Source organism: Sebastes fasciatus, chromosome 23 (genome assembly GCF_043250625.1).
Source record: "Sebastes fasciatus isolate fSebFas1 chromosome 23, fSebFas1.pri, whole genome shotgun sequence".
In the NCBI taxonomy this organism is placed as follows: domain Eukaryota; kingdom Metazoa; phylum Chordata; class Actinopteri; order Perciformes; family Sebastidae; genus Sebastes; species Sebastes fasciatus.
Window position 1 is genome coordinate 15,336,867 of NC_133817.1, and position 13,936 is coordinate 15,350,802.

Genomic DNA, 13,936 nt, shown 5'->3' on the forward strand with positions numbered 1-13,936 from the left:
AAAAAAAACATACTTTTTTTTTAGATTATTATATGTTTTAAAATAATTATACTGATTGGATTAATACATTTGTGGGCTAAAAAAATACTGTTGGTCCATTGATCCCAATTAAGACTGTAAAAAACCTTTGGATGATATTGCATGGCTTACATACTGCTCTTTGATGCTTTTCAATTTGTCTGTAACGCCAGTACTGACGCTCTGGAAAAGCACTATCTATCTGCTGACGTTCTTCTTCTTACAGCATCTTTTGGTGGTATCTCTCCAACTCTTGGGCATGTACCAAAGTATTTACACACGGCACAACACCTGCCCTTATATAGTGTTTAGGGGGCATTACCTATGCGAATACTAAACAATCACAGGCCTCCAATTTATGATCAAGTAGGGATTCATCATTCAGCACACCTGGGTAAGAGCAGATTTGGAGGGCTAAGAATGTTTGGTGCATCTGGAGTTGACTTCTCTTAACAGGAAATTAAGAGAGAAATTTGAAAGAAAAGTCTGGATTTCAAAGCTGGAAAGATGTAAGAGCTTCAGGTGTCCCCTTTATCTTCCACTTTTATCTTCCTGTCTGTACTTTGCGATCGTTTTCTCTCTTTAACTTCTATCTAAAGTTAAGGAGATGCACTTGGCCCGGGCTCCGTGTCCCCGTCTAACAGCCAGCTCTCAATTCTTGACACCTCCAATGATAAATCACCTTTTATTGTCCTCTTTGTCTCTTATCTCTCTCTGTTCTTTCCACTCAAGTTTTTCTCCATTTTCTTGTCTAATTCTGCCGTTCTCTTCCTCCTCCTCCTCCTCCTCCTCCACCCCCAACACTTACCCCGGCTCTCCTCCTCCTCCTCCACCCGTGACCGCCTCTTCATTAGGGGAACAAAAGGTGCACGGGCAGTGGTGAAGTCTGTCCCATTGTTTGGCCTTTAGTATGATTAGATTATCTTTAAAGTCTGCTGAATGGGGTTAATCAGTCGGAAGTAATCCTGACACAGTGTGTGTGTGTGTCTGGGCCTGTGTGTGTCGTCAACCTGCTCGCATGGAAATTGAACACATGCACGGCTTGCATGTATGCACGGACTCACGCATAGACCCGCACAAAAGTGAGCTAAAAAAAAGAAAATCCCTGGGCACACATTTCTGTCACAACCTCTCCTCTTTTAATGACCCCTTTAGTCTCGCCTTCAGCACACATTTATCTCCCCACCCGTTCTCTGTGGGTACAGCTGCTCCGGCTGGTATGTGTGTGTGTGTGTGTGTGTGTGTGTGTGTGCGTTTCAGATCAGTGTCTGAGCCGTTGTTTGTGTCTGTGTGCATCTTTTGTCTCTCTCTCTCTCTCTGCTAAAGTCGCCAACTATCAGCGTAACATTGAGCTTGGACACACTTGTGACAGTACACAACCCCCCTGCTAGTCCTCTCCTCTGTGTTTCCCATCATCCCTCTCCTCTTCCTCTCAAATTGAGCTGTTGACGGGAGACAGTTTTTTGGCACCTCGTCCCAACAGTTTCTCAAAAACTTTGCCAATCTATCCCAGAAGCCCTGATTGCACGCTTGGAATCGATGGCACATTTTAAGGTCATGATGGTGCTGCTTCTAGTGTACTTCCAGCATACTTTTAAGGGTGCACTTCAGGGTACATTCACCCCAAACTATCATTTAAGTTCAGCTTGATTCCATCAAGGTCAGGCAGCTTTAGCTTTTTGTATCACACTGGCCACACAATAGCACTTGAGACATGTAAGGAGACACAATTGCCTGACCTCAACTGTGCGGCTGGTTAATGTTAGGTTGTGCTGAGGACAGCGGCGACTTGGTCATGGTGTTGCTTTACTGAGTGTTGTCAGGAATGTGATAAAGTGGTGCAGTGGAGTGTTTTTTCCCCTCTATATCTGGGTCTGGAGATGACATAATGTCACCGGGTGTGTGTGTATGTGCAGGTGTTTGTGTTTTAGCGGGTAAGCTTGGAGCATCCCCTTGACTTTGAAACTCCCCCCCCCCACTCGTCTCATGCGAGCGCAGCCCCCTCGGTGACACTCCTCACCACTCCTCATCACAATGCATGGAGCACGCGGCTCCGCCTGCAGTCGCCAAACACAGATGGTTATCAGTGTAGTAGAGATTGGATGGGGTAATGCAATTTTTTTTTTTTTCTCCTTACATTCTATTTTCTTCATACTCTCTATGTCTCCTTCAGCATCCCATAGTGCTTAAAGCGAAGGCTTCAAACGCTTTTTCAGCGTGGCTGCTTTGCATAGGACAGTCCTCTGCCATATGGTGGCGTGTCTTTGAGTTTTAATCTAACTGTGCAATGTATCCTCATACAACTGTTCGTATCTTGTCTTACGAAAAGTTATTCCTCATTTTTCATGCATTTTCCTATGAATGTCCAGCAACACGTGTCAATTTTCGCTGGTTACATGCATACAGTCTTTTCAAAATAAACATCCGTCTTCACAGGAAACAACTTGGTGAGGTTTAAGAAAAGATTGACTTGATTAGGTTTAGACAACAAATCTACTTAGTTAGGTTTAGGCACAAAACTACTGAATTAGGTTTATGAAAAGATCCACTTGGTTACATTTAGGCAACAAAAGTACTTAGTTAGGTTTAGGAAATGATCGACTTGATTAGGTTAAGACAACCAAACTACTTAGTTAGGTTTAGGAAATTATCGACTTTATTAGGTTTAGGCAACCAAACTACTTAGTTAGGTTTAGGAAATGATCAACTTGATTAGGTTTAGGCAACAAAACTACTTAGTTAGGTTTAGGAAAAGATCACGGAAGTGGCGTAATTTAAGTACAGAAGTATTAGTATTAGTATAGTATTAAGGATTACAGTGCATTACTTTTCGTACAAACGGTGTATAAGAACAGCCTGAACTGTGCATGTGTGCATACAAACATAGCTAATGGTCATATACCATACATGTATTTGTGTATGCACTGGTGTGTGTGCATATGCCAGTGTAAGAAGAGATAGAGAGGATGAAGTGTGAGTATTCAAGCAGAACAGCGTGGCAGCCAGTCACCCCTAGCCTCTGAATACTAAACCTTTCCAAATGTCACTTTGAAGAAGTTCATGGATGAATCAGTGCCTCTTTACACTCTCTCCTCTCCTCTCTCTTGTTTCCTTCCAATGCTTCCCTTATTCAGGAGATTGGACGGAAGGTAAGTCTTGAGGTCTTTACCTTCTCTCCCAGACTCTCCAGTTCTCTCTCACTGTTTCTGCATGATAGATTTCTTCTTTTTTTTTTCTCCCTTCCAGCGTCTTTGACATGTTACATTTTTCTTTCCACCAGATATTTCAGCTGCTCCATATTTTGATGATCCCTTTTTTACGGCTTTCTTACTCCAGATGCTTTGTAGAATTATAGATGAGACGACGATTATTTTTCTGATCTTATTTGCAAAAGGGGAGCGAAAAAAGCTTTTGGTTGGGTCCCAAAGTTCGCCGTGACTATGAATAACACAGCTCTATATCTTGTTTAAAGGTTCTCCACCTCTTCTTTTTATCTACTTTTTATACACTCTTTTTTAGAATACGCCATATGTTTTTCCTCTAATTAAATCCTAGTTTGCTTGATATAAGTCCCAATTCCACCAGCCTATAAATCCCATTTTATCATTGTTATCATCCATGGTCCTCAATATACCCATAGACTCTGACACAGGCATAGGCGGCATAGGCGAATGCTAGGGGTGCCATGCATCCAAAGGGGCCAGGTACCAGAGGTACCTCTACAGTTAGAAATATGTCTGTAAAGAAAGTTCAACTTGATCACAATTAGTACAATTTTAATTTCCATTTAAATTTGAGTCACTGTCCCTCTATCCCAATGTGAAGGTCTGCTTTTTCCTCTCTGGAAGCTGATACATCCAGGTCTTATCTGTCCTGTATATCACCCAGAGAGTCAGCCGTACGTTTAGTGAAGGCCACAGTAGAGGGGAGGACATTGGAGATTGGTAGTGCCGGGTAGATATATATAAACGCCAGACCATGGTGCTCGTTCGCATTGAGAACTGATGTTATCCTCTTGGTCTGATAGCGGTTTTGGCTGAAGATTGAACACAAGAGGACAAAGAAGCACATACAATACATGCCAAGGCATCATCAGTCTCACACACATGGACACACAGGTGTATTTTCTACATGTCAAAGGAACATGTGCACATACATGCAAAGCTCGTCTATACCTCTCTGGGTGTATGCACATGCTGCACACATCATCAAACATTATATTATAAAGATCTATATGTGCCTATAAACAGAAGGCCTGTGTCCGTGTTGTGCTATAATGTGTCTCTTTATACATACTTGTCTGAGTCGTCATTATTGGCCTCTCTCGTGCACATGTATGTGTGCATTTTGTGATTGGTTAGATAAAATTGGCAAAGCTCCACTGAGCACATAAGTGATGGTTTTTCTTCTCTTCTGTGTGTGTGCTTGTGTGTCTGCTGCATGTTGTACACATGAATGTGTGTGTGTGTGTGTGTGTGTGTGTTTAGGCCAAGCAGCTGGGTGCCAGAGAAGCAGACCTAAACAAGCAGGATGCTTTCTACAGAGAGCAGGTGGCCCGGCTGGAGGAGAGGGTAAGAAACAGTTTGCACCATACACCAACCTGAAAAAAATGCCTTTATATGGACATAAGTTATATTAATGTATAACCCAACTCAGAAAACTTAGGCTCTACCAGTTACTACAGAAAATAAAGTGATGATATCTGAATCATCTTATGATAATGGTTTAGTTAGTCATGGTGTAGCTTTTATAACCCTTCACTGAGCTCAATTATCAGCCATAGTTGGAGAATCACTGAATGGATTTTTTTTAAAACAATTTTTTTTCCCTCAGATTTCTCAAGTAGTTAATCAGAAATGTGTCCCCTATTACAGGGAGATGATGTATCTATCCTACCGTCAGGATATAGTGACTTTTTTTTAATCATATTTTCTCCATTTCTACTCACTGCAGCTTTAAAGTATGTAATAATATATGTAATGTAAGCATGTTCTTGTAGAAACCCAAAATACAAGTATGCACCCAAAATGACATCGGGAATGCAGACACCAACACAATTTTAGATGTCCCCCCCATCGACCTTGTTAGCAAAATGACCAAAATGCATCCCTTCTTCTTAACCTGCCATCAACCCCTCTCCATCCCTGACCCCTAGTAGCAGAGAGAGTGCAGAGGGCAGAGGGGTTGTTTGGTTGACTATGTTAGTCTAGTCTGCCTGACTCTTTGATCCTTTCTCTGACTGAAGTTTGTGTACTGAAGTTAGAATCTATGTTCCCGACCATGGCTCTTAAATATCAATAGCCTCCCCTGGGTACGGCTGCGACGTGGTCGCCGGAGCTGATCGTGGCCACTCTAGACAACACTTGTGATTCCACCAGACACGCCATAGCACGTTTCAGAAGCGTCTGTGCCCACTGTGCTGTGTATTGATAAATCCATGACGCTGTCCGTGGTGCTGAAGTAGCAGACAAACTTGTAGTTGCAGCTTTTTCTCTGAGTCCCGCTGAGGGGGGCCAAACCAAAGCACAACTAACGAGAATATCCCAAGGTGGAGGGAAACAGTTTCCAAAGGTGAAGCGAAAGATAACTTTCCATTTCACAACAGAAAACAAAGTAAAAACTAAATGCTGCATTATACAGTCACCAAGCCATTGCTATTTTCAAGAGCGTACATCATGCACTGCTGCTCTACTTTTTGCCTGGGGGAAAAGTTTTCCTAACATACCTCTATTAGTGTATAATCCACTTCATCGAATCACAGCGGTGCACACAGAAACACACAGAAACACACATAAACAAGCGCGCACAGATTAATGCACACAATTCAGCCGGCATACACAGTGGGCTCGGTCACCACTGGGCTCAGCCAAAGTACAGTCACATTTATGCTTTTTCTTCATCGCTCTGCCCCACTGTTTTTCTTATCATCCCTCAACTTAAACTCCGCATGCTTTCCCCAGTATGGTGTTCATCGCTCTCTCTCTCTTTCTCGCTCTCTGCCTCTCTCCAGTTGTCTCTCTATCGCTCTTTTTTTCTTTTAATTTCCACCTCTCTTCCCTCCGCCTGAAGGATAAAAGGTTACATCTCATTCATCCCTGTGTGTGTCCTCCTGTCCCTGAAAATGACGATACCCTGATGGTCCTTGTCAAACCAGCGTCCTATGGAGGGGGACAGAGGTCAGCTGCCGTGCTTAGCCCGCTTCAAATGGCAGCTCCATGCTGGTCCCAGAGAGAGATGCCTGCAAGGCATAAAACCAGGGTCAAATGCCCCGTTAAAGTGCGTTAAAAAAAGGACGCACTCATGCTGCTCTCAAATCATAAGTGCATCTTAGGAAGGATACAATGCCACGTTTAATGTGCTTAAAATGACGCCTTCATACTGGGAAGGAGTTTTGTCCCTGTTGGAAGGTGCAAAAAGTCAAATGCTCTCTATTGTGGGCTCAAAATGGAAATTTCACACCGTTGTGAAGTCAAATATTCACTGAAGAAGAGGGAGGCGCTCACATATTCTTGTTCTTAGAAGTTCATACGAATACAAAGATGGCAAAATAGCACACACTCAGGGGAGACATTGTCCTCAAAAAGGACCTCAATGTCAAATGATTTTCGTCTTCATCCAAATGGTTCAAATGGGATTTCTTGGTGAAACAATGGTGTCTTATGTAGGGATGTCACGAGAACCGATGCGTGGGTACCAAGTCGATGCCAACATTTTGCCATTGATACAAGTCCCAATTCAACCAGTCTATAAATCCCATTTAGTGCCATTATGATGAGTTCAAGCTCTGTTCAGTAAAAATGAGCGAAGTCGGGTGAAGGTAAATTCCAACCTGATTATGATTTGTTCAAATGTAATGTCGTAAAATTTAGTTTTTGGCGAGAAACATGAATAATTACCGTTGTTTGAAGGAGATATTTTCACAGCAATATAAAATAGATAATAGAGAGAGAATTATGACCTGTTTAACTTTTGTTTTTTATGTTTTTTACCGTGGTATTGAGGATTGTGAAATTTCACTGACATTGGTATCGACTACTAAATTTCTGGTAGTGTGACATCCCTAGTTTTATGTTGTGCATGCTTACCCGTGCATGTGCTCACATCATTATTACAGAAATTGGTTTAAATATACTTTTATTTTTTGCCATTTCTTAATGATTCCTCGGCTGATTGAACAAGCAGCACAGTTCTAATAATTCACTGTTGCAGTCATCACGCTTGTTTAATATTTTTTCAGTGTGGATTTGTTGGTTTCCATTAAGCACAAGACAGTTCTCCCTTTGGGTCAATAAAGCAAATTTTCCTTCACTTCACTGAGGATGAATTCTTAAGCCAAGCCAGTGGGTATCGAGTGGTAGTGGACTTGTGTCAGTAATTGGAAGTGCATCGGTCTGTACAATTCTGGTTGGGTAGTGGAGAGGAGAGAACACCATTTGCTGACGTCAAGGCAAGGTGTGAATTAAGTGATGGATCATTTGCAAAAGAAAACAGCAATACCCTTTTGAACTGACTTTCATCTGCAGGTTGATGGCTCGGCAAAACATTATAAAATGATATAAGATGTAGGCATGCTTTCTTGTTGCACTTGAACCTCACAGATCCGCCGTATAGCTGAGCTTCTCTCTTTCATCTCATGTTGCATTATTACATCTTTGGACAGTGTAGCTCCGCTGCGTCGCCCTATATAGAAGCAAATGCGAGTGCTGATGGTAGAAGCGATGAGTCCCAACTAACACAGGCATTATCGACTTCAGGCACTGACCATCCATCAGTCACGCTGGCCACTGGTCAATATTCCTTAGATCAAAGTGTCAACAAATCACCTTCACACCTCATAGAGAGACAGAAGATTGAGAGAGGGGAAAGAGATACTGTATTGAAGACAGAAACTAGAGGAGAAAAAAAAGAGAAACTAAAGATTCAACACACGATAGAAAAAGAGAAAGGACAGCTGGAGACAAATTGGAATTAAAGAGATTCTACCTGAAGAGGTATCACAAGGAATTATGATAAAGTGACATTTGTGAGTGAATGGAGGATAAGAACAAAAAAAAAGACCAAAGTAAAAGAAAGAGACGGACGAGTGGTAAAAAAGATAAAATGTCACTGAATGATAAAGAACGAGAGTAAAAGAAAAGGTTAAAAGAGCACTACAACCTACTGAATGGTGAACAAAATAGTGTGAGAAAGAGGGAATGTTAGACAGGAAAGGTCTGAAAATGAACAATGTGCACACTGTTTTATTTATTGATTCATGCACAGGAATTAAATGACAAATGAATTATATTTTCAAAGCGCATTGTCCTCAAAATTTGCACACAAACGCTCACTTTTATTTATTTTTTTATTTGCGAATTCCATCAGGATTTGTGTGTTTTGATGTGTGCTTATATTGTGTGCTGGTGTGTGATCTTGTGTGTAACTGAGGATCAATGGTGGGCATATTGCATGTTGTCTTACTGTGCAGCGAGCGGCTTGGGACTCCCTAGGGGGTGCAGTTTGTTTGGACTGTGTTAATAACGCTCCTTTTTCATGTTCTGGCCGCCGTGCCCCATTTTGGCCTCGCTCCCTGTTCTCTTCATCCAACGTAAGAGCGGCAGCATACCAAACAACGGCACCATTTTTGGCGTGGTCTGTTTTCTGTGTACTCACTGAAACTCCCGCTTGGTTAATGAAGGAGCTCAATACATATACAGTATATATATAGACAGTAGAGAGAGCACATTTACAGGAAGATACAGACATACAGCTAAACAAAAGAAAAGCAATCATGAACATATACAGTAGCTTTAACTGGGGAGGCTATCATCAGAACTAGAAAAAGGAAAAACAACACAGCAAAACAAAATGATCCATGGTAACACATGGAGATGTGTCAAATGTTTAATTGACATTTGATCTGACGAGCTTTGAAAAGAGTCAGTTGGGAAAAAAAACCAACATTTTTTACACTTTTCAATTATTTTCTGAAAGGATGAGAGAGAGAGGATACGAGAGGACTGAAGTATCGGGAGACGCAGCAAATGTATACAATTTAACAAAAGCACAAACCGTGGTCCGTATTTTAAAGTGTGAAAAAAGCCCTTAGACAAGAAAAACATTTTCTCTGGTTCCAGCTGCTAAAAATTGAGAATTTGTTACTTTTGTCTGTTTAAATCAACGTAAATTCAATATCTTTGGGCAACCCTGTTTCCTACAAAATGACGTTCTCATACAACTAAAGTGCATTCTCAGTTACATTTCAAGGGAAACCTATTTTCTCCCTGGTTTACTGTCACAGTTTTAAACAGTTTTAAAAGCATGCACCACACCTCCGGCCCGCCCGTAGTGGACTTTCTTGCTTGTTATACTCGTTATTATACTATGTAACTTTCATGAACGGTCGCTCAATATCCTACTACTTCACCTTCTCTGCACGTTGCTTGTTGTACTACGTCACTTGTTGCAGCCGTCCGCGGATTATGGCTGATTTAAATATTCATGAGTGTGAAAAGAAACTATCTCGCACGGTGCTCTGTAGCACCCAACAAAAGTGGAGAGGAGTTGAAACAAGGTACTGTATGCCCGCATAGTAAACTCTTACGAACGAACATAAAGTAAACACTTGAACTTATATATAATTTGTGGCCCGGAATGAAGCGCTTGACATCGTTGACCAGTTTCAAGTGCTGGTGGGCGGTTGAACACGGCTGTAGTGATTTCACTTGGAGTAGCTTAATATTATCTACCATCGCGTTCTACACCCTCCCCTCCCTTTACCTCAGGATTCCCCCAGCATCTTGCTGCACAAAGAGCCACCAAAAGAGAGAGAGAGAGAGAATATAAGTCTGATATATATTACACGTCTGTTCCAATCCAACATGGCCATTCATCAGAGGGGCTTCCAGTGACAGGCCATCACCAGGCTCCCAGGCAGCTCAGCCTGCTGCCTCTGCTGCTGCCGCTCATTGGGGCCACAGCTACCAAATAGCCCCTGAAAACAATATCTATATATTTATTACATTTTCACTCAATACCTGCCCTGCTGTAAAACAATCTCATATTTAACAATCAACTTGCCCATGTGTTTTTTTTTCCTTGTTGTTTTTTTTCCTCTTTCCAGCCCTCCCTCCTCGCCACATCTGTCTCTCTATATCTCTCCTTTTCCAGATTTCTTTTTTTTTTTGAGTGGTGTTTTTTTTTTCCCCTCCATGCCTCAATTTCATGTTTTTTTTTCAGAAAGGATTTTTCTCCTCTTTTTTCTATCTTTCTTTTCGCCTTGTATATCGATGAAATTGGATTTTTCTGCTCTCCCATGGAGGACAATCACTGCAGCAATTGCCATCTCATAGCAAAGTTCCACAGCGCTGTGAAAGGAAGAAATACAGAGGAAAGAGTATTAAAAAAACAGTAATAGCTTCTATCTCTCTATCTCTGTCTGTGTCTCTGACTTGGTATCTTCATCTCTCCCTCGGTGTGTCATTTCTCTATCCCTCCTCCTCGCACTCTGTCTCTCTCTCTTGAGACTGGAGCTCAAATTTTAAGAATATTTTGCTTGTCGTGTGTTCAAAATTGAAACAATTCCATAAATTACAACAGTGTCTTGCTTGTCTTGTTGCTGTATTGTAGCAGTGTCTTTCCCCATGAAGCGATCAATGTAGTCTCTCCGGCTCTGCTGGTTGTATAACTGGAGACACAGTAATCCGGAGTGAAGACATGACAGAGTGCTGCAGTGTTGAATTATTGTGTCTGAGACTGTTTGCTGTTATAGCCGCATGATGGGATTCACAGGGATTTAACGGGAAGTCTTTTCAAGGAATGGTGATTTCACAACAACACAGCGGCACATTCGTTTATGTTAAAAAAAAAAAAAAAAAAATCCTGCAGCAGTAACGCTCCACAGGCCAAAATATTAATACTGAGATACAACTTTTGAAATGTGAGGGCTCAGTTTTTTTTGTTAAAACCCTGTAACAGAGATGTTGATTCAACTAATGGTAAGATTCTAGGCCATACATATTGAAAAATGTTTCTATTTGTCTGTCCTCCTCACATATGAAAATGAGGGTGGAACACATTTCACGCCATAAAAGTAGCTACGTCTAGTGGTTTGCAAGAAAAGTGGTGTAAAGAACTAAAAACTTTAAATTGCTTATATAAACTTAGAGGGTAACTTCGGTATTTTTCAACCTGGACCCTATTTTCCCATGTGTTTGTGTCTAAGTGGCTTATGGGGACAGCAACTTTTGAAGTTGGTCGAGTATTTAGGGATAACGCTGTAACCAGCAACCGCGAAAGGAGCTGGGAGGGCAAGTGAGCAGCATCAATTACGTCCACTAAAAATGCTTGTATTTGCCACTGACAGGCTCAGATTGTTATAAGAAGTGTCTGACAACATTATGGAAAGGACCCTACAGAGAAATTAAACTTTTTTTCTAACCTTTGGCTTGATTCGGTCTGTTTGTTATTGTATCCGAGTCCCACTCAGGAGAAGTCTCGTTCTGAAATATGAATCTTCGTATACTCTGACTCAAATAAATACGGGCGGCCATCAAATTCAAAGACCTCATCCACATTGTTGAAATCATCTAAATATTCAGCCATTACATTAAAAGTCTTTTAGATAACACTAAGCTACGCTTTCTGTACTCCCAACACAACATACTCTGACCGGCTCTACCATGGATTTATTCCACTATTCCACCGTTGTCCCACAACACGTCACCTCGCCAGATTTCAGAACGAGACTTCTCCTTGAACGAGACTGTTTCCATAATGTTGTCAGAAACTTAAAATAACAATCAGAGCCTGTCATGGCAAGAACAAGCACTTCTAGTGGACGTAAATGACGGTGCCAGCTTGCCCCAATACGATTAAAATGCAGCCTGTGAGCGGCTGCCGTCTGCAGTGCTCTCCCTCAAAACTGGACCAATTTCAGAAATTGTTGTCCATATTAGTCACTTAGACACCAAAACATGGGAATACATTAACATTCAGGAGTAGTTTGACATTTTGGGAAATGTGCTTATATGCTTTCTTGCTTAGCTTAGCACAAAGACTGGAAATGGGGGCGTTAGCTGTACGCTAACTAGCAATGGACTGACCTTGTGTGTTGGGGTGTCTGTGTGCCTCGAGTGTTGCATCTGATCACGTCTTTCCATTGACTTTGTATGCAATCGCCACCTCTAAAATCCGCCTTGCCTGAACACATGGTTAGAGGTGATGGTGGGCAGATTTTTAGTTACCTTTGACTCAAAATGTGTATGAAGGATCGGCACAATAACAGTTTACCAGCCCTCTTTTGCTCTCCTCGTGAGCAAGTTGCACTGAGTCACACAGCAGAAGTCTCTTTTCCTCTTGCTCTGCAGAACAGTAATGTCGGCCACCGTGGGGTTTCTCCCCATTTCGGCCCTCCTGCTCGGCAGCAGATAAGAGAAAGAAGCCATCAGTACAGGGAGTTATTTGTTTTATTCATTAAAAATTCGAGGCTTTTTTCCTCTAAATTGAGCTGGAGCCTGTGTTGGGGTGCAGCGTCTATCTTCTCCATATCGCTGCAGTGCATTAGCAGTAATGACTTAATTTGTCTGTGACACCCCCCACCAGCATTTTGCTTGGCTCCAGATGAGCTAAAGAACCCAGTGGAAAGCAAATGGAGTAAATAGGATGAAAATAAACAGCAGAAGCACTGTTTTAGAGGTAGATTGCGCAGAATGAGGTTCTTGTTCAAGGTAGCTACACAATCCTTTTCACCCATTGACGAAGAATTGCTTAACGGTAATCAAAAAAACATCTCTCTGTGAGACTTAAAACAAGGTTGTGTTTTTGCTGCAGTCTCTAAAAAGGTTTTATTTCGGTTCAGGGAGGAATGTTTTCAACCAAACTGAGCGTACTCTCTCCTTTCTGGGCTAACAAAAGGTCAGGGCTACTCTCTAAATCCGTTGGGGCAACAGCTGGAAATCACAATTTGACACCACTCAGTAATCACACAAATTACACTCTTCTCTGCCCTCTCTGGTGGTGAGTAAGGGCTTTTTTTTTTTAAGTGTGTGTGTGCACGTCATTGTTTATATCTAGCCACCGGGATATGTGTAGATGCTTTTGGCAGCATGCCGCCCATGCTGTGTGTGTTAGTACCTGGTGCGAGTAGGTGTCAGCGTGAACGCACATGCATTGTTTTTGTATGCGTGTAGGTGTATTGTAAGTGGTCCTGCAATCATTGTCACACATGGCCTTTTGTCCTTCCAGGTGGATTAGTGCGCTGATTAGTGCCAGCTCCGCCATTTAGGCAGGTATTATTACCGTATACTTAGTATTCTAGACAAGAGACCCAAATCCGGCTCTTTCCGACTCTCCCTTTTCTCTTCCAATGGCTCAATCTCGGCACCCAGGAGAAGTCTTATTCGTGCCTCTTTAGCAGCCCCAAAAATCTCTTTTTAGTCTTTTTATCTGCAAATAAGCTTCTCTTTTAAATCCTTTTTCCTCAGCTCTTGACAGTTTCTTTGTCTACACCGAGAACCACTTGATTCAAGGGCCAAGAGGGCACAGATACAACAGGAGCTTACAAGTTAACTCTTAAACTTTGGGCATACTTCTTTATTGTGTTTTACATACAGACTAATGTCTGCCTGAGGGACAACTGCAGCGGGTCGGTAGAGTATTCGCACCCACATTATTGTTGTTTTATACACTTCATGCAGGATCTTTTTTTAATATTTGGACATGTAAGGAGGGTTTTTTGGAGTTCATGACTTCATTTTTACTCATGGGACCCTACATAAATCATTTCCAATCAATAAATTTGACATGTGGACTTGAGACATTTCGAGAGTCATCAGAAGGAAATAAAATATATCTAATAAATGTAATGTGTCATAGCAAAGGGTCTGAATGTATGTAAATAAAGCATCCTGTTTCAGTTCAATACACATACTATCTATGA

At 41.7% G+C, this 13,936-nt stretch overlaps 2 protein-coding genes across 7 annotated transcripts in view; both read left to right on the plus strand.

Annotated features, from left to right (window-relative positions):
• Nucleotides 1-13,936, plus strand: part of plxna4 (plexin A4) — a 452,991-nt gene that overhangs the window by 93,258 nt on the left and 345,797 nt on the right. The gene's annotated exons all lie outside the window — the stretch shown is intronic.
• Nucleotides 1-13,936, plus strand: part of chchd3a (coiled-coil-helix-coiled-coil-helix domain containing 3a) — an 89,363-nt gene that overhangs the window by 51,641 nt on the left and 23,786 nt on the right. For 4 of the 6 annotated variants that reach the window (XM_074625013.1, XM_074625015.1, XM_074625016.1 and 1 more), the window contains one exon: nt 4,506-4,589. In XM_074625013.1, coding sequence (XP_074481114.1) covers nt 4,506-4,589 — 84 coding nt within the window. Of the gene's footprint in view, nt 1-3,152; nt 3,168-4,505; nt 4,590-13,936 lie in introns of all 6 variants that reach the window. The other 2 variants (XM_074625012.1, XM_074625014.1) reach the window with 1 other exon arrangement.